This window comes from Ostrea edulis, chromosome 7 (assembly GCF_947568905.1).
Source record: "Ostrea edulis chromosome 7, xbOstEdul1.1, whole genome shotgun sequence".
Lineage (NCBI taxonomy): Eukaryota > Metazoa > Mollusca > Bivalvia > Ostreida > Ostreidae > Ostrea > Ostrea edulis.
The window spans coordinates 46,757,995-46,778,730 of NC_079170.1; the positions used below are offsets into that span (position 1 = coordinate 46,757,995).

Genomic DNA, 20,736 nt, shown 5'->3' on the forward strand with positions numbered 1-20,736 from the left:
CCCTGGATCCGTCACTGCAATGACATCATAACAGAAATAAACGCAGCAGGATATTTATAGTTTATTTTGTAAACAAACAACAATTGCATCAATTTATAAAAGAGAAACATTAAACATATCGTTCTGTTGTTTCATTTTATACAGTTTTAATTGCCGTCTGCAACGTCTGCATGACGGATTTATAAAATAAAGTTCTATGATATTGGAACCGACAACATGTAGGCAGAGTTATAAGCCTGTTTACTTTATGATGATAAGTTAACCTGTTGTTTCCTGGCAACTTCCATAACGGCTATGACTCGGCATGATCATAAGCGAGGCTGGTTTCGAGGCTCGAAAAATTTGCATGTTCATGTCAGGGTACCGGTGCGAGTCTTCATTAAAATCCTACAACAGAAATCTCTCAAGTGAACAAAAACTCCGTCAGTTCATTTTTATTTTATTTAACACACACTGAAGGTAAATAAAAGACGCAATCTACCTGCACTTTGTCTAAATCTGTCCTACTGTCTTGAATCGTCTCCTGCATGACTACAACCGCGAGTCCTAACGATGAACATATTGTTGTTTCTTTCCAAAAACCTGACTAAGAGCTTAACGTTAACTTGACCCATCATATCCACCATCAATTCTCTCATATCCTTTGAATTTCTGTCGAAATATGTGATCAACAATTGCGTTTTCAACTTAGTAAGCTAGACCGGCGCCAGTTTCTCCATAGCTGATCGCGACCAAATCGCATCACGGATGTAGTTTACTCCGCTCTTCTTGTCGTCATTTCAGTTAACCTTTATTTTACACACGTTTCGTCTTTTTTAACATTTTCAATTAAATATCTATATCTTATATTTTCTTTGATATTGTTCCGAATTTTTTATTCGATAAAACTCTAACGAACTATATATTGTTCTACGATCGTTATTTTGGTTATCTGCTACATAATCATGGAAGCTCGTTAAGAACACAAATCAAAATAGAAAATATGAATATAAATATAAGAAATAAGATATCATTTTTGAATGTTATTGAGATATGACATGAAGTTGGTACGTGATCAAATCTACTATAAAGCCCTTTGGGCCCTTTGGGCGTTATAGGATTTGATCACGTGACCAAATTCATGTCATATCCCAACAACATTCAAAAATGATATCTTATTTCTTATATCTTATTTCTTAATTATGAATTGACCATATATACACTGATCCAGAAACTGTTTTAGTATTAGGAGTATTAGGTGTAGAATTTTACAACACATATGACATGCAAATTGGAAACAAAACATCCATTTTTGTTCATTTTCAAAGGGTGTGTCTCCTTTGAAAATTTCTGAAATTGTGCCTGTCTTAGGTAAATCTGTAAATCCACTCATACATTCTTAACGATCTAATTATGGTTGTTTATGTTACAAAAAATATCAGTAACATTAATTCAAATCTTCTAATACGGATCCTATTATTCCCACTGAAAGGCGAAGATAACAAACAGTGATCAATCTCATAACTTCTATAAGCAATATAAGTAGATAGTTAGGCAAACACGAAGCCCTGGACACACCAGGGGTGGGATCAGGTGCCTAGAAAGAGTAAGCATCCCCTGTCGACCGGTCACACCCGCCGTGAGCCCTATATCCCGATCGGGTAAACGGAATTATCCGTAGTCAAAATCAGTGTGCCAAGAACGGCCTAACAATCGGTATGAAACACGTTAGACAGCATTTGACCCAATCATAGGTTGTATTAACGAACTATATCGTTATAACGACCATAGAAGTTATAAAAGGCTGCCTTTAAACTAAACTGTTGAAACCCATGTACCATCAACTTCTTTGTCAGTAGCTTGCCTCGATTTAAAAACTGACTATACGCAGAACAAGCTCTTGCATATAGCATCAATTGAAAGATATAAACACCATCTGTACGTGATACTGGAATATTGCTAAATACATATGAGAAGTTGACGACGAAGCTGAATTCATCCCGTTTGTCATACAGTTGAGTTGTCCGTTTGCCGTTAATGTCTACTTTAATACAATATCTAAGTACGAAGCAGAAATTGATGACTCTGTGGTGTCTTTTATTTCGAGCTCACGGGGATATATCGAATCGACATATGAATGAAAGTTATTATTGTTAATAGACAATACGTCGTTGATATATCCAAATGTTGAATTGAATGCCAGAGCAAGAGATTGTTTTCTTCTCGCGTAGAAGTTTTCTAATAAATTCTGCTTCATACGAATATAGAAACAGGTCAACTAGCAAGCAATCTAATAAATAGAGACCTCATGAACTCCATTCAAACAAACAGACACCTCATTATTCCAATCAACCAAAATAGACACGTAATTCATAGTTCCTAGAGTTATCTCTAAACCCCATCCACTAACATCATCTACTTTCGTTATCACAGAGTAACATGGCGGCTGATTCAATATATATATCCAACTCGGACGTAGACGTTCCTAATACGATATCAAATCATGTGATTCCCATCAATCAACTAGACATCCTATGAATTTCAAGCAATCAAATATACATTCAATGAATTTCAAGCAATCAAATAGACCTCCTATGAATTTCAAGCAATCAAATAGATGTCCTATGAATTTCAAGTAATCAAATAGACATCCTATGAATCTCAAGCAATCAAATAGACACCTACAGTGTGTAATTAATTAATTCAAATCAGCCAAACAGATATCTTATGAATGTCAGCCAACCAAATGTACACCAATGGACAAGGGATGCTTACTCTTCCAAGGCATATAATCCCACCTGTTGTGTTTCCAGAACTCCGCTTTTGTCCTTCTTTAGATTTTATATTTGCATAGGATTTCTTAGATTGATCCCGTTGTTTGTGCTTTATATGATTCACCGGCTAGTTTTAGAGCTAATGCTGACAGTCATTGTGCTAATCACTGAAACATGATATGGAAAGTGACCCTGAGTTGTTTCATTTCACTGCATGCAAATTTGCAAATTCTTTGGTAGCTATAATGATCTTATTTGAAAATACACCCTATCATTAAGTGTAATGTTGTCCGATGTGTTTCATACTAATTGTTAGGCCGTTTTTACATACTAATTTTGACTACGAATTGCTCCATTTACCTGATGAAAATATAAAGCTCATGACGGGTGTGGTTAGTCAACAGGGGATACTTAATCCCCCTGGGTACTTGGTCCACTTCTGGTTTGTCCAAGGGTGGGTCCGCGGTTGAGTTAAGGCTTTCCCCATAAACACCAGTCCTGTACATAAATGTACTTTACCGCACTGGCACATTGCGCGACGTCACAATGAAAAATACGTCATGATGAAGGTCATGACGTACATATCTACAGTCCTTTTGTGGTTGGAAATGTCAAAATATTGTTTCGTTATTTACCACCGCTGTCAAACGGTAAACTGTAATCGCGTAAAAGTTTCTGTCAAATGGGTTATATTAATTCTCTTTGATATTGAAAAAGTTTCAATTTCTTTTCTATATAACATACATGCTAAAGTAATATCCATATTATATTGTGATCTTGATATCGCCCCTAATCTGCACGTATAGTTACTTTCACAATGGACTCATTTGCATAAAGAGGGTTTCCGTATATAAAAATTTCATTATTGGCACGACACCCCGAGGTTTTTAAGTGAAAGATGTTTGATTTATGCGACATGTGAACTTCAGTGCAAAAGGAAAGTTAGGGGAGCAATTTCAGGCTTCAACAGAAAATATGTTTTTCAGGCTAGATTCAACTTCGTATGTGCAAAAATCGCTTCATCTTGCATATTCAATGCAAAAATTAGACATGTTGCAAGTCGCAATAAACTTGCTCTCAGCACTTTTCAAATTAAGAAATTAATATGCTTTGAAGTTATATTAACTTCAACTTGCAATGATATCTGGATATCGTGCCAATTCAACGATTTATGCATACACGATACGTTTTTATCTTCATATTTGATCACGTGATACAGAGTTGATGTAGGGACTGTCGGTCTGGTGAAAAATGTATAGGAGGTCAAAATACACTTAATGATATATACATATTGTTTTTGTATAAAAGGGTTGTTTTTACAGAATTTGTCACAAATTGATCTGTTTATTAATGCTTTTTTCCCGACATATTTCCATGGCCCTACTTAACACAACTGCGTCCGTGTTTCCTCATTCTCTTAATTTGTATCTTTACGTGATTAATGAGATCGATCCCTGTTCCTTTTTTTTTTTACTTTTCATACATTTCTCTGTGAATTGCAAAAATATAAATTTTTATTTATTAAGCGGGGAATTTTTTTTTTAATCCCAAGGTTTGAGTATATTGGACACGTTATTACATCAATTAAAATCAATATTAATTAAAACGTGGTGTTTACAAAGCGATACCAATTATATAACATTTTCACAAACATCTAATATCTTAATCCACGAGTGGTCATTAAATTTTCTGAATTTTAGTAATATTCAACACGTATCGCTATTAGTTTGGTAATTAAAGGTTTTATTCTCTTCAAGATGCAGTTTAGATATTGATTGTATCTAAAGAGTAAACAAGTCGAATTTTGACAGCACGTAATATCCACTTGAGAGGTATTACTAGAAATTCATCCAGAATTTCGACATCATCATTATTTGAGTTTATTATCGCTAGAAAGGAAGCAATTTTGATACATGTACTTCGATATGAAAACGATCCTGGTGAAGATTCTATTTTCATCGATAGGTAAGCAAATTTTATGGAAACAATTTCAATTACATGTATTGCATACAGCTTGATTGTAACAACTGTATTGAATTATTTTATAAACATATGATATGGATTATGTTTTAATGTTAGTCTGTTTAAGATGTCAGACGACTTTTTACGGATTTTCAATGTACTGTATTTCGTGCCTTTAACAAGAGAATTCGTCCCGTTTTGTATGCTTTGCAAAGAGTAAATAATAACCTAAACCATTGTATAGTATTACTGGATGAAAGGTATCTCCAAATTAGAATACACTGGATTGTGGGATTGTGATATATATTCAACTACATAATGAAACTGATAACTTGTTTAATCTTAGGATTGTCAGTATGGGTATATAGACCAGAAATAAATTCCAACAGTAAGATAGTTTGATGTTTTCTTTATCCATTTTCCAAAACATTCCCTTCTTCAAAAAGTATAACGGGATTCGTTTATACATTAACTTTTACGCACAATGCGTAGTGATATCTTATCAGCAAAAGGTTATTCGGATAGTTGTAATCATTTCAAAAACCAGAAAGAAAGAAAATTGTTCAGATTTCATTTTCTCATTTTATGGTGACAATGAAAACAACGTTACTTTTATTAACATTTCCATTCAAGTTACATTTTACTGATTATCTTAACTCTTCAGGTTAGGCAATTTAAACGACAGACCGTGTTAGAATAAAATAATGAAGTTGTACTTATAGCTTATGTTTAATGCTGCTACAATAATGATAAATGTATTTCTGCCGGAGAATATATCCTAACAGTATTACAATTAAATCGCATGTGTATCATTCTATATCATTCGCATTACCTATGCCTTTTGATGTCAATGTTTTCAAACTTCTTGAAATTGTTCAGAAATTGATATATTTGGAAAATGAAATCAATAAAAAAGGGTCGTAAGATTAAAATTAATAGTATAAATTTATGATATTTTTAAAGATAACTTAGACACATGCGGATTCTTTATATCCGATGATGTTTAGGATCATTAAACACATAATATAAAATAATGCAACAATTATAACAGGCACCTAAACTTGCTATTTCTATTTCAATATAATCATTTGTTAATTGTTTATTCTCCAAAAACTAATAACAGAACTTTTACGTCACTCAGACTATGGAGACCCACTTACGTTAAAAACGCTGAAAAGTGTCCATCCTTAATGAAAGGTGAATATAACGAACAGTGATCAATCTCATAACTCTTATAAGCAATATGAAATAGATAGTTAGGCAAACACGGACCCCCAGACACACAAGGGGTTGGATCATGTGCCTAGGAGGAGTAAGCATCCCCTGTCGACCGGTCACACTCGCCGTGAGCCTCATACCCCGACCAGGCAAAACGGAGCCATCCGTAGTCAAAATCAGAGTGCCACGAACGGTGTAACAATCGGTATGAAAGACGTCAGAGAGCATTTGACATACCCCGATCAGGCAAAGTGTGCTATCCGTAGTCAAAAACAGTGTGTCGCGAACGGTATAACAATGGGTATGAAACACGTCAGAAAGCATTTGACTCTCTTAACTCGTATAAGGAATACCAAAAAAAGTTGGACGAACACTAACCCCTGGGTATAACAGAGGTGGAATCAGGGCATAGGAAGAGTAAAAATCCCATGTCGACCGGTCACACCCGTCCTGAACCCTATATCGTGATCAGGTAAATGTTTCTTTCATCATGGTGCAAACAACGTATGTACGACTGATTAAGCACCGTTGAACGAAACAGGAATTCTGTGTACATGGGTTTCGACAGGGAATGATTACTCCTCCTGGGTATCTGATTCTCCCTAGGGTATGTCCAGGGGTCCATGTTTAACCTACTTTTAATTTTGTATTCTTTATTGGGGTTGTGAGATTGGTCACTGTTCGTTATCGTAACCTTTACTCGCTTAAATTTATGTGTTTTTCACACGTTACTGTATTTGCTATTGCAATGATAGCATTGAAAAGAAATCATATCATCAACATGTGACGATTATTAATACACGATAATAATTTATTGGAATTGTAAATGTACACCCCCAATGCAATGGGATTTATCAGAAAAAGGCTGCATCTTTGTCAGGTCGTGTTTTTTTTTTTCTTTTTTTTTCTTTCTTTTTTTTACAATACACCGTATTGATAGGCAATATAATTGAATCAATGTAACCAATATATTTAATATCTACTCTCAAGCGATATTTGAAAATCTACAAAACGCTTGTCTTATGGAAATGCTCCCGGACATCATTTAGTACAAACCCGAAACTTGCTACTATACCACTTGCAGGGAATGGTATAAAATGTTCTTGTACGGAACGGTGAACGGTTTGTTTGAAACGCTGAACGATTGCACGGAACGCTTTATACAAAACTTTGCTTTGTGAACGGTCTGCATAACACGGTAGAATTACCTGCACCCTTTAATTGTTTTTGACCTTATTTTGTTCTTCTTTGGGTTGTTGAACACAAAATAATTTCAAAATAATGATTCTATTCTTGATAGTATAAACCAAACTCAATAACGAAATGATAAATAAATGATCTATTTTCAAATAATTATTAGTGTCGGACGTGGTTAATTGCTACTATTTGATTATCAATAAATGTGCAAAATCAAATCATTGAATAAATCAAAACTTTCATTTTCTAAAAATTATTTCAATGACAGGTAACAAAACACATGGAAATAACGTATTATTTATTTTTTAACTTCGGAAATAAAAGGGAAACTGCAAAATAAATTGATTCTTTGCGCAATCAAATCAATTCTAACTTAAATTCAAACGGTCTTCTCTGTTTCGTTATATTTGCACACTCAATGTGAGTACTGTTAAAATACAGATATACATTGTATATTCCAAGACCTGTACACATTCACGAAAAAAGATCAGTCTATTTTTTTCAGAGACAGACATTGATTAATGATGTATTTACATAGAAAATTATAATAAAAAACTCTTTGTCAAGCAGGACTAGAACATTGTCGGGGAGGGGGTTACATTTATGCATGCACATTCCAACTTAGAATTCTTTAGATGATTCCTCGAATTCCCATCAAAGTCTACCTTTCCCATGTCCCATAGCGAAATGTATTGGGGTGGTTTGAACAGTATGTAAGTTTCTACGGGTGTGACTGATCTTGCTTGGAACGATTATCGCACGGACAGATTCTGACACGGAACGGTTTTTACAGAAAACTAAACTGTTTGCACAGAACAGTGGGCGGTTTGCACGGAACAGTTACCGGTTTGCACGGAACAGTGACCGGTTTGCACGGAACACTTTGCAATATATGTCTGCATGGATATGTAGTAGCATGATTCAGGGTCTGTACATTGTATGTAGATTAGTGTGCCTTTTATCAGTAAATATTTGTGTTCAACCGTCCTTCCACTTAAAATACATGTTCATTAACTAACTCTCGCATTGATATAATTTAAGTGACTAAATGGGGCGGTCCTTTGGATCAAACAGCAAAATATGAAGTCCTGTGTCATAGCAGATGTGGCACGATAAAGATCACATCCTGCTCAAAGGCCGTAAATGCCGAGTATAGGCATAAATTTTGCAGCCCTTCACCGTCTTCTTGAGTGAAAAAAATTCAAGCAGTTTGCTAAACAATATACAACGAAACCAAACCTGACAGTGTGTTAAAACATGGTCTACTTATACTTCATGTTTTGCATTCAGGTCCTCTTGGATTGATCCTGACAGGCGTTTTGTGCTCCTATTTCCAACTCAGTTTAGTCCGAGTCAACAATGGAAATATCAATGACCTTTTTCTAATCACATTTGAACAAATACCAACAACGTCTATGCTCCATTGTTCTACTACCTGTGCTGAAAGAAATCACCAGTGTTTGTCCATCATTTTCGATTCCGAAAATGGTCAATGTTATCTACTTCCAAGGGGTATTTATCAGAATGTATCAAAGCCAGAATTCCCTAGCTATCTGAAAGTTTATACACGGAGTGAGTATTAGTATTGTAATCAGAAATTGTCTTTTTATCGTAATATGAATTAGAGTATCAGAAATCCAAATTTTCAGTGCAACTCGGTACTAAGAACTTAATCTGTATTCAATTTAGGATACAGCTGAACTAATTGTAACTTCATCTCTCCTCTCTCTCCGTTTCTGTGTAACACTTGTGTATATTAATTGTCACGGTACGTCCATTGTAACTCGGTCTGCTTTTATCGCAACTCTATAATTAGTTTAGGATTTTACTATTTCATTCTAACTATGTTTCTTTTAACATTCTATCTATTTTGACTACGTATTGTGTATCTGCTGCCATTATGAGTTTCTATCTTGTTTATCTTTACAATCAATGTTATTCTATAGTAAATGTGTTTTTATATCGTATATTTCGTATAACACTGATATGAAATTTATCAAGTAGACATCAATATTTAAAGTGTCTCTTTTCATGGTATAGTGTTGCTCTGTATCTAATGTACCCACATATGTTTCGATGCATGCGTAAGTGTCTATATGGTGTCGCTCTATATTCATTGTGCCATTTTGTGTATTCTAATTCCAATTGACTTTTGTCTTGTAACCATTCAGCATCTCTACCTCGAGGATACATGTTGCTCGATATATGTTCTACTATGAACATAAACAATACGATAAAATACTGTCTAACACATCGCCTAGCATTAAACGGTGTGGAATCTACATGGGTCATATACTCTGGAATACAACATTTCATTCAGAGACACATTTGATGAATGTATTTCGGACATCAGGTGCTGCATCTCCAAATGTTCTACCCAAACCTGTAAAACCTGTGGTGTATTGATCACTAGGAATTTACTTCTTACTAATGTCATTGGATATAGTTTCCTATGAAATTGAGTGTAACTTTTGTGATCTAATTTATGACGAGTAATCTTAAAAATCACTAAATAAAACATTATAGAAACACAAATAAATAATGTACAGACTGTGGACAAAGGTTTTCTCACGGTTACTTCATTTTTCAAACGTGTTTATCGAGTACACTGTATCGTACAATGTGGGTTATCTCTCTTTGCACGGGCATGGTTTATTCTCTCACGGATGTTGTATTTAAGAAATCAAAGGTCATTCATGTGACGTTAAGATATTTGTTGTCCTCTGCACCTCTGGTTACATGTAAGGCAAAACACGTGGGTTATAGATCTACATGTAAATCATCTGAACTCAGTAAGGGCTGCAAAGAAAACATCTTAACATTTTAGTTGAAGGTGATGAAAATTTTGGAGAAGTTGAAACATTAGAAATTCAAAAATCAACTGTGTATGGTGTTTAAAAAACGTTCTGAGGGGGTGGTACAACATAACGTAAACAAAAAAGTGGTCGAGAGCAATTAGCGCAGATCAGATACTTTTTAGACACGGGTCGATAGAAAGATATCACTCCCGGACGTTACAAGAAAGTGTAATGAAAATAACTGAAAAAATTTCAAAGAAATATATTTGATGATATCTAAAACGAAAAAAGAAAATACGGATCTGAGTTGCCAATCATAAAACACCGGACCTTATGAAATGAATGAAAAAGGTCAATCTTTACGAGAGACAGATTGCTATTAAAAAGACTTTTGAGTATACATGGAGAAGAAATGATGAATCTTGGCTGCTCGACTGTGTTTCCCCCCCGAAACTGGTAAAACAAGCTCAGTGTTGTGATTTGGGTCTGCATTATGCATCATGGCGTTGGTAGCTTTCTAGAGTAAATGACAACACTAATTCTGAAGACAAAACATAGATACATGTAACAAGATGACATGGTGTAGCACTTCCCCGTCTATGGATGGCAATGCACCTGTTCATCGATCTTGTATTTCAACCAATATAATGTCTTGTGCCATACTGTCATTTAATTTTGTTTTATTGTTGCATTCCTCTTCATAACCTTGTAAACCGCCTTAAAATTAAGGCACGATATAAATTCTATTATTGTCAATTTTGTCCACGTGCCCTTAGGTTTTTCACTGCATTGGTTTATCGACTTCGCAACAGATTACCTTTTAGCTTCACCGATTATTTTTACGACGCGATTCCTCGCTGATCGATACAAGACCCAACCCGATACGTGGTGGGATTTTGAAGCCTTCCAATAGAGGAAATCCCCTTGACGAATTTCAGGCAGAGCATCATAATCCATATTTCGGAATCGGCCCGGATACGGCGATCTTTAACTGGCATATGTTCTCCGACGATTTCCATCGAAAAAGCTTTTTCGAATGTTGACCACAATTGAAATGCTAAATGGTTTAATGCTGTTCCATTCATCACCCTGTAAATCCCAAAGAAAATCTTTTTTTTCTTCATTTTCTGATCTCTGAATTTCACATGTATATTATCATTTTGTGCATCACGATCATATAATAGGTCATGGTCACTCAGCGCTATTGGCACTACACCAGATAAGCTGTAAACATCGTGCACGTTTACGTAGACATGATCGATGAGCCTGTTGGAATATAACTTGGGTGGGTTCAATACTAATTTGCTCTTACCTAAATATCTCCATAGATCGTTTGAGATTAAATGCTTTCAATTGATCAATATTGGAGGTACCCATTATTATACGTTCGTGTCCACTACTCGTTACATCTTCGATATACTCCTCACACTTTTCTAGCCTTTGGGTTTCTGAATCGGATGGTCGATACACAACCCCAATATTTAATGTCGGAGAGTTCATTATTTTGATATCCAACCCACAAGAAGCTTTTCAAATATTCCACACATGCATACATTTTTGACTACCCATTTCTCTATAATGTACATTAGGACCCCTCCACTGTGCCTATAGCGATCTCTGCATACAATGGGGTATCCATTTACCTGTATTCAGAATCCGTGATATTCGAATCTAGTTTACTTTCAGAAAGTGCAAGCACATCGTAAATCCCCCTTTCAGCAGAATTCTGATTTTGTCCAGTTTATTCATTAAACCACCTTTAGGGAATATTGATATGTTTTTCTTCAATTTATTCGTCATTGTAGACGTGTTCACCTATGTCGTACAATATCATAGTTTTTACTTATAATCCAGTTTCCCTTTCAAATGATGAAATTCTTCAAAATCCCGCTTGAAGTACTGAACACATTCAACACACCCGTCAATGAGACCAAATAAATATGAGTTACTGTAACTATACTGGATTTTAAAACTTTATAAAATCCCTTACAGAGATACATTGCTGGATTCAGTAAGTGTTCTACTTTTCTTCCCCACAAAGATATTAACTGTTATTTAGAAGAAACTTCAAACGTATTGCACTACAACATCTGCGAGAAATGGAGTAAATTTAATCATAAGTAGATTCGGAAAAATTCTATTGTACTCTTACCAGATTTGAAATCACATAACTTTTCCCAATTCAAAAAAATCACCTTATATGATTTCAGCACTGTCCACGACCATTCCTCACAATAAATTAAAAGACTAGGTATTTTCATATCATAGACTGCCTTTTCAATAAAAGTGGAGCGTGTAAATATTCATATCTTGTGATCAGTCATCCCAACTGATGTTAACTTTGTTAAACACTACTGCAAATTTCAATTCGACATTAAGATATATCAAAGATATTTTATCTATCAACATTGTTATTTTCATTCATACACTATATGTCAATTCGATATATCCCAGTGAACCCGAAATGAAAGACACCACCGAGTCCATATCTGTTTCATATTTGGATATTTCATTGAATATAAATAGTAACAAAAACAAACAACTCCACTATATAATAAACGGGATTACTGCAGCTTCTTCATCATCATTTCCCAATACTTCTGTAGCATATTCCATTATCACCTGTATAAAGTGTTGCTGCCACTCAATTTTAACTGATTCGACACGTAAGAGCATATTGTGATTATGATCAGTTTTCAAATCAAGTCAGGCTACTCAAAATAAGTTGATGCTACATAGGACTTCAACGTCCTCGTTTAAATTCAACATCTAGCACATTTTACAATCGTTATAATGATCTGATTTCCAAATACAACCGATCATCAGGTGGAATGCTGTCTGACGTGGTTTATACCAATTGTTAGGCCATTCCTTATACGCTAAATTTGACTACGGGTTGCTCCGTTTACCCAATATAATGTAACACTAATCTATACCTCTATATAACTTCTATAAGGAATACAAAATAGACAGTTCTGCAAACACGGACCCCTGGACAATATAACACTATTTGTATTGTAAAACTATATGCATTATAAGTCTATATACATTATAACACTACATGTATTATATCGCCATGTACGTTATATCATTATATGTACATTATATGGTCGTTATAACGATCTAGTTCGTCAATACAACCTATCATTGGGTCAAATGATGTCTGACGTGTTTAATACCGATTATTAGACCGTTCTTGGCACACTGATTTTGACTATGGATAACTACATTTACCTGATCAGGATATAGGGCTCATGACAGGGGATGATTACTCCTCCCAGCCACCTGATCGCAGCTCTGGTGTGTCCAGAGGTCCGAGTTTGCCCAACTATCTATTTTGTATTGCTTATAAGAGTTATGAGATTGATCACTGTTCTTTATCTTCACCTTGCATTGATCACTATTCGTTATCTTCACCTTTCGTACCACTATATATATAATTATTATAATGCATTATCTGCATTATACTACTAGGCACCTGATCCCATCATTGGTGTATCCAGGGGTCCTTGTTTGCCAACATCTCTAGTTTGTATTCGCTACAGGTGTTATGAGATTGATCACTATTCGTTATATTCACCTTTCATCGATTATCATAAGATTTATCTAATACGGATCAATCTGATTATTTTGTGAAGCTTATTTCATGTCCAGCGACCGATGACTCATATTCTCATTACGTTAGAAATGCATCTTGTCTACGTTCCAATTTCGTATTTTCTTTTGTATGCGCATTTCATCTAGAACTTTACTTTTCTTTTCTTTTTCATTTGCATGGAGCAGATCCTATTTTCTTTTTCTTACATTTAATCGAGTTTCACCCGATAACAAACTCCACCCCAGGTGCAAAAAACACCACGTAGCCGCATGGACTCAACCCCGTCTTGAACCTGATTTTGTAATCATGATGCAATCGACTTTAGAACATTGCAATCATCGGATGTGACTCAGAAGGCATCTAACATAGCACTTGAACGCCTAGCAACCTGTTGAAAATATTCCAGTTCAAAATAATAAAGGTACCCTCTCGATATTTTGTCAAATCATTTTATTAATACAATATCAACTTGCTTTAAAACATAAAGGAACTAGTTGCTTAATCAGTTCTTTGATTTTGGCACTTTTCTTCTTCATGACCCAACTTTGAGGATTGGGTATTCCAGGTGAAGCCTAAGCATAAGGAGTAAACTTTCCTAGTATTTACTTTAGAATCTAGAACGTCTATCTGAGTCGTTTAGGCATGCTCTATTATATATCTTTATCATGCATCGAATCAAAGCGATACTATTTTTTTAATCGCTCTTTATAATTCAGGCAAACACAAAAAAAACCAAGAGTTTGTATCATTCTTTTACTGTTAAAAGCATACTTCTTATAGGGTGTTTTAACGATCAATTAGATAAAAATTTGGTACAATGAGATTCCGAGATATCTAAATTCATGTATCTCATGCAGCCATACTATCATCGTTGTGTTTATTCTGATATTGGTACTTTCTCCAATGCGTTATCAAATGGACATGTCTAGCACGCCAAAGACGTTGAGGACTTTCTTATTAGATTGTATTTAGAGACATTTTTCTCCTTGTTAAAGAGTCATCTGATCGAGTTTGCGTTTGTTGTTGCCCATGTCAAGTTAGTCACAAAATAACACCATATTCACACTAACACTAAAGTAATTATGAGATGAATCTCTGTTCGTTGTCGTCAAATTTTCAGTATATGCATTATAACGCTATATGAATCATAACAATATATACATCATAGCACCTGGTATATCTAGGGGTTCGTGTTTGCTAAACACTTAATGTTTGATTACTTATTGAGAAATGAGATTGATCACTTTTCTTTTCACTATATCTATTGTAACATTATATGATTGATTGTATATTGTTTAATGCCCCGCTTGAGAATTGTTCACTCACATGGAGACGTCACTATTGTAAGTGAAGGGCTGCAAATCTTTAGATCTATGCTCGGCGCTTACGGTCTTTGAGCAGGGAGGGATCTTTAACGTGCCATACCTGCTGTGACACGGGGCCTCGGTTTTGTGTGGTCTCATCCGAAGGACCGCCGCAATTAATCGCATCTTAAGACAAACAATGGGTACTGAGGGCATATTCTAACCCTGATCCCCGCGGGGTGTAACATTATATGTACTGTAAAACTAAATTTAAAAATACTATAGTCATTCTACAGTGTGACAATTATGTTATATGTTGTGTAACACTGTTACTAATATTAACTACATTCTTTTTGTATCGTTGCAATATGCTTAGCTCATACCTAACTATGATTTCGTGTAACTATATACATGTATGAATATAGCATAACTATATATTTTATGTAACTCAATATCTAGTTTAACTTTATAACTAGTGCAACGAGTAACCTATCAATAGGGGATGCTTACTCCTCTTCACCACCTGACCCCATCTCTGACGTGCTTACTCCTCTTCACCACCTGACCCCACCTCTGACGTGCTTATTCCTCTTCACCACCTGACCCCATCTCTGACGTGCTTACTCCTCTTCACCACCTGACCCCATCTCTGACGTGCTTACTCCTCTTCACCACCTGACCCCACCTCTGACGTGCTTACTCCTCTTCACCACCTGACCCCACCTCTGACGTGCTTACTCCTCTTCACCACCTGACCCCACCTCTGACGTGCTTACTCCTCTTCACCACCTGACCCCATCTCTGACGTATCCAAGGATCCATGTTTTCCTACTCCTAATGTTGTATTCTTTATGAGCTTTCTCACTGTTCTTCATTCAGCTTAACGTAATCTGTCCTTTGTGTAACTCCATATCTAGTGTTACTCTATACATGTATATATCGTGACTCCCCATCTAGTGTTACACTATACATGTTTATATCGTGATTCCCCATCAAGTGTTACACTATACATGTTTATATCGTGATTCCCCATCAAGTGTTACACTATACATGTTTATATCGTGATTCCCCATCAAGTGTTACTCTATACCTGTACATATCGTGACTCCCCATCTAGTGTTACACTATACATGTATATATCGTGATTTCCCATCAAGTGTTACTCTATACCTGTACATATCGTGATTCCCCATCAAGTGTTACACTATACATGTTTATATCGTGACTCCCTATAAAGTGTTTCTCTAAATTACCATACAGAAAATTGGTGATATTTCATTTTGATCTTCATTTCAATTTTTAATGCATTGTTATATATCATACATCGTAACCGAGTAATAACTTTAAAACAATGCTCTAAAATTAAAATGTAAAAAGATGTATCAATTCATGATTTGTTAATAACGAAAAAAAAAAAAAAAAAAAAATCTACAATAATGTATTCTTCACAATTCTCTATTCAATTTTCTTTAGGGAATGTACAATGTTCTGATACGGGGTATCAAGACTTAAACGTGAGTGGAACCTGTTTTAAAGTATACAGCGAGGGGAAATCACACGCTGATGCCATGACGCAATGTCACAAAGATGGAGGATACCTTATTCAAGTTACATCTGCAATGAAACACGAAGTCGTGTCTCAATTCATAAAGTCCATGACAAGTACGTGTAATTTTCATAACTTATTCAAATGCATCTCACCCTGCAGAATGTACTTTAATCTAAAGAAAGAGAATGTGCAAATATTTCTGTTCCTGACTCCCCTGCAACAACCTGCATATATTTGACATTCCATTTCCATAGCATAGTTGGATGTACATGTTGTTGTTCTCTATGTATAGTTCCAAATAAAATGACCTTTAACATAACACTACATTATTTAGAATCTGAAAAATCATATAACTGTTTCATTTATTTTCATTCTATTCTACACAAACTGTACGCTAGCTGTATAGACAGTCAAAACACTACTTTACTCAATCATTTTACTTGCAAATTTGCTTCCGTAGACTTTCAAGTGGTAATCTTGAAATCTTTTCATGCGTTAATTTTGACTAGGTGATGGTTTTTTCATTGACGGAAGTGACGCAGATGAAGAGGATGTGTGGCGTCTATCTAACGGCAATCCTTTCCACCTAAAATGGAGTCCAGATGAGCCCAATATCTGTTGTAAAGTGTTCGAAGACTGTCTCATAATGTATACCGTTGGCACATACAATGACGTTCAGTGTTATTCAAGATTTTCATTTATTTGCGAAAGAGAGGCATTACCAATTGTATAAAACCATTTCTGTTGATTGGCATCGATGTAAACGCATTACTGTAATTTTCGACATTTGTTTCTTTCTTGTAAAACTCCCTTTTGAATATGAAAAAAATCTTAAGGTGAGTACTAGGGTTCTTTATGGAGATATGTTATTGGGTACCATTTTAATCTGAAGTTGTTCCTGTTCGGGTTTCAAGCATTTTGTCGTATTAGTGTTGTGTAGCTCACATGTTATCACGAAGAGTAAATACATTGCACAGTGGTTACAACATTAAGTATCCATTAATTAAACATTCTCAAGTCTTATATTCAATTTAACCACTTGTCAGTAGTGGAAGTAGGTTTATGCTATGATCAATGTTCGTTATCTTCACCTTCCATTTACATATAAAATACACACGTTATGAATTAACACCATGTACATTTTTATTGTAGTTCTAGCGTTATCCGTTATAATTTAAAGGCAACGTTTGTCAAAATAGAAAATGTGAGATGACGAAAAGTGTTGCTTTATATATGTCCAACTTTAAGCACTACAATTCATGCTAGCCAATCAATATAATTGATTCCATCGATTTCATTTACAGCAATACACATTTATGTAAACACCAGCAAACTGTTTCCATAAATGACATCAATTAAGGCAATCTCTTAGGTTGTTTTTTCCTCTCGTATAAATGTTTACATTCTGCCTCAAGGTCGTTATAACGATCCTATTTGCAAATTCACAGAATATTTTCATGGCGACCATTCTAAGACGTGAACATGAGCAGTGATTGCTCCTTCTCCAAACGCTCGGCATTTAGAAGTAAGAATCACGGGTTGTTCGGATATGTCAGACCATAAAATCGAAGGTCCCGTGTAGCGACAGGTGTATGCACGTTACAGAACCCCCACAGCTACAACCGTCAGCGTTAAGCATAAGTCTTATCTATTTTACTTCGCCTACAACTGGTGACGTCTCAATATACGTGAAAAAGTTCTGAACGGAGATTAAAATATACAAACAACGACCAAAACGTTTAGGTGATCAAGATAGTGCATGGGCTCTCGGCAGGTGTTTCCCATCAACAGGAGATACTTCCTCCTTATAGACACCTGCCCCCAACTCTTGTGTTTTCAGGGGCCCATATTGCCATTTTCTCAAGTATATATCTTATTGGATTTGTGAGATCGATCGTTATCTTCATCTTTTTCATCCATTTCGATTTGTTAGGGCATGAGATTGATGAATTTCGATCCACTATCCATTAACATGTGTTGATTACCATCATAAGTTAAGGTTTTAATTTATGAATGAACCACAGTTGTTGCTTATGATTATAATGTTGTGTTTGGAAATAAAAGGAACCAACAGCGTGATTGCAAACTCTTATCATTCGTTATCCGAGGTGGTTTAAAAGAGCTTCTGGTCGGCAGCATCCCTAATCACAGAATATAGATTATGGTGTTGAAAAATTCAAATATGGGTTTGCTTTGCCGCTTTTTATATAATCAGAATAACGTTTTGTGCGAATATGATGCAGACCTCGTTTATTGATGTAAGGTAAATTTGAATCAATGACATATCATGTATATTTGGGATTTTTTTTTTATCAACGACGTCCTTGACTTTGCTTGCGTCATTGTGTATTGCGAACAATTTTCATCACATTTACTCTGTATGTGGAGATAGATTTCCCACATCTACATTATTATAACAACCATATGGAAAAGCAGTGTCTAGTGTGCTAATCCAGTGATCTCGTTGTTTGTAAGTAGGATGATAATTCGTTTTCTATAATTTTGAACCTTATGTGCAAAATCCACTGTGGGCATGAACAGCTGTAGTATTCCATTATCACCTGCATATGGTGTTTATATATCTCAACTGATTCGATGTGCAAGAGCTTGTTCTGCGTATTGTCAGTTTTTAAATCGAGGTAAGCTACTGACAAACAAGTTGATGGTACAGGGGTTTCAACAGTCTCGATTGAAGTCAGCATTTCGCAAATTCTATGGTCGTTATAACGATCTACTTCGTCAGTACAACCTCGCATTGGGTCAAATGCTGTCTGACATGTTTCATACCGATTGTTAAGCCGTTCTTGGCACACTGATTTTGACTGCGGATAACTCCGTTTACCTGATCAGAATATAGGGCTCACGGGGGTGTGACCGGTCAACAGGGGATGCTTACTCCTCCTAGGCACCTGATCCCACCTCTGGTGTGTCCAGGGGTCCGTGTTTGCCCAACTATCTATTTTGTATTGCTTATAGGAGTTATGAGATTGGTCACTGTTCGTTATCTTCACCTTGCATGCAGGCTATTTGGAAAACAGTCCCAGTGGATATGTACTTCACAGTTCCAGTGGATTAGTTGCTCAATGTACACATAATTTGGTTTCACTCGATAAAAATTGTACGTATTTATATTACCTCCTTCAGCGAGTACATGGTACCAAACTGTTTAGGATTGACGTTTCATTTCTTCGGTTTGATTTTGGAATACATTAAAATGACGTTATAAAAACGTCACGTCACAAACGTTACGTTACTCCCCATCATTGTTTTTCCCTACTAATCCTGATGTACACTTTATTGGACTTATAATATTAGTCACTGTTTGTTATCTTTATTTTTTCATTGTATATTTATTTCAACATCAATGTATAATGTTTAAAATGTAGTACAAAATCACCAAATTCCACGCGATGGAGCTTTTAAAGTATATGTTTTAAATTGGATGCTGTAAATAAAAATTGGTCTGATATGCGTTAAGGCTGACGCTTTCATCTCTTAATGAACAAATATGAAGGGAAGGTAATTTCGTTTTCCTTTAATACTCTAATAGTATACATGTGATGACGATAAACTTCAGAATGAAATCATAGATGACACACTTTTGAGGTATTGCCAAGAGAGATTCACATCATATAACATCGTTGGAACGTTTTTCGCAGAGAAATGTATTGGTTGCAACGCATGGTACATCATTCATTCTTCCGTCATAAAAGATTGTAATACAATCTTCGTGACCCTTGCAGCAAGGGGCTGGTTCTCCGTACATCCAGTCTAAAAACATGGATCTGCCGTCAGAAAGACGCCAGTCATCCTCGATAGCTTCGTCACTTCCATCAACAAAAAAATAGCTTCCTGTAAAATTTCGACAAATATTTATGCTATGCACGTTGATGTTAATCAAATTACACACACACATACACACACACACACACACACACACACACACACACATACACACACACACACACACACACACACACACACACACACACACACATACATACATATATACACACACACACACACACACACACACACACACATACACACACACACACACACACACACATACACACACACACACACACACACACACACACACACACACACACACACATACACATACATACATATATACACACACACACACACACACACACACACACATACACACACACACACACACACACACACACACACACACACACACACACACACACACACACATACATACATATATACACACACACACACACACACACACACACACACACACACACACACACACACACACACACACACACACATACACACACACACACACACACACACACACACACACACACACACACACACA

General features: G+C 35.7%; 1 protein-coding gene across 1 annotated transcript; it reads left to right on the forward strand.

Annotated features, from left to right (window-relative positions):
- The first annotated feature begins 3,938 nt into the window (after positions 1-3,938).
- On the forward strand, positions 3,939-19,851 carry LOC125655018 (aggrecan core protein-like). The gene is made up of 4 exons (XM_048885130.2): positions 3,939-4,718; positions 8,421-8,702; positions 16,304-16,492; positions 16,889-19,851. The coding sequence occupies exons 1-4, from the start codon at positions 4,667-4,669 to the stop codon at positions 17,110-17,112; spliced, it is 747 nt and encodes a 248-aa protein (XP_048741087.2). The 5' UTR covers positions 3,939-4,666; the 3' UTR covers positions 17,113-19,851.
- Positions 19,852-20,736: the final 885 nt, after the last annotated feature.

Excerpts from the sequence above, each read along its gene's own strand:
- LOC125655018 (XM_048885130.2), top strand. The coding sequence starts at position 4,667 with ATGTACTTCGATATGAAAACGATCCTGGTGAAGATTCTATTTTCATCG. Across the intron at positions 4,719-8,420 it reads GATTCTATTTTCATCGATAG|GTCCTCTTGGATTGATCCTG; the intron begins GTAAGCAAATTT and ends TTTTGCATTCAG. Across the intron at positions 16,493-16,888 it reads ATTCATAAAGTCCATGACAA|GTGATGGTTTTTTCATTGAC; the intron begins GTACGTGTAATT and ends AATTTTGACTAG.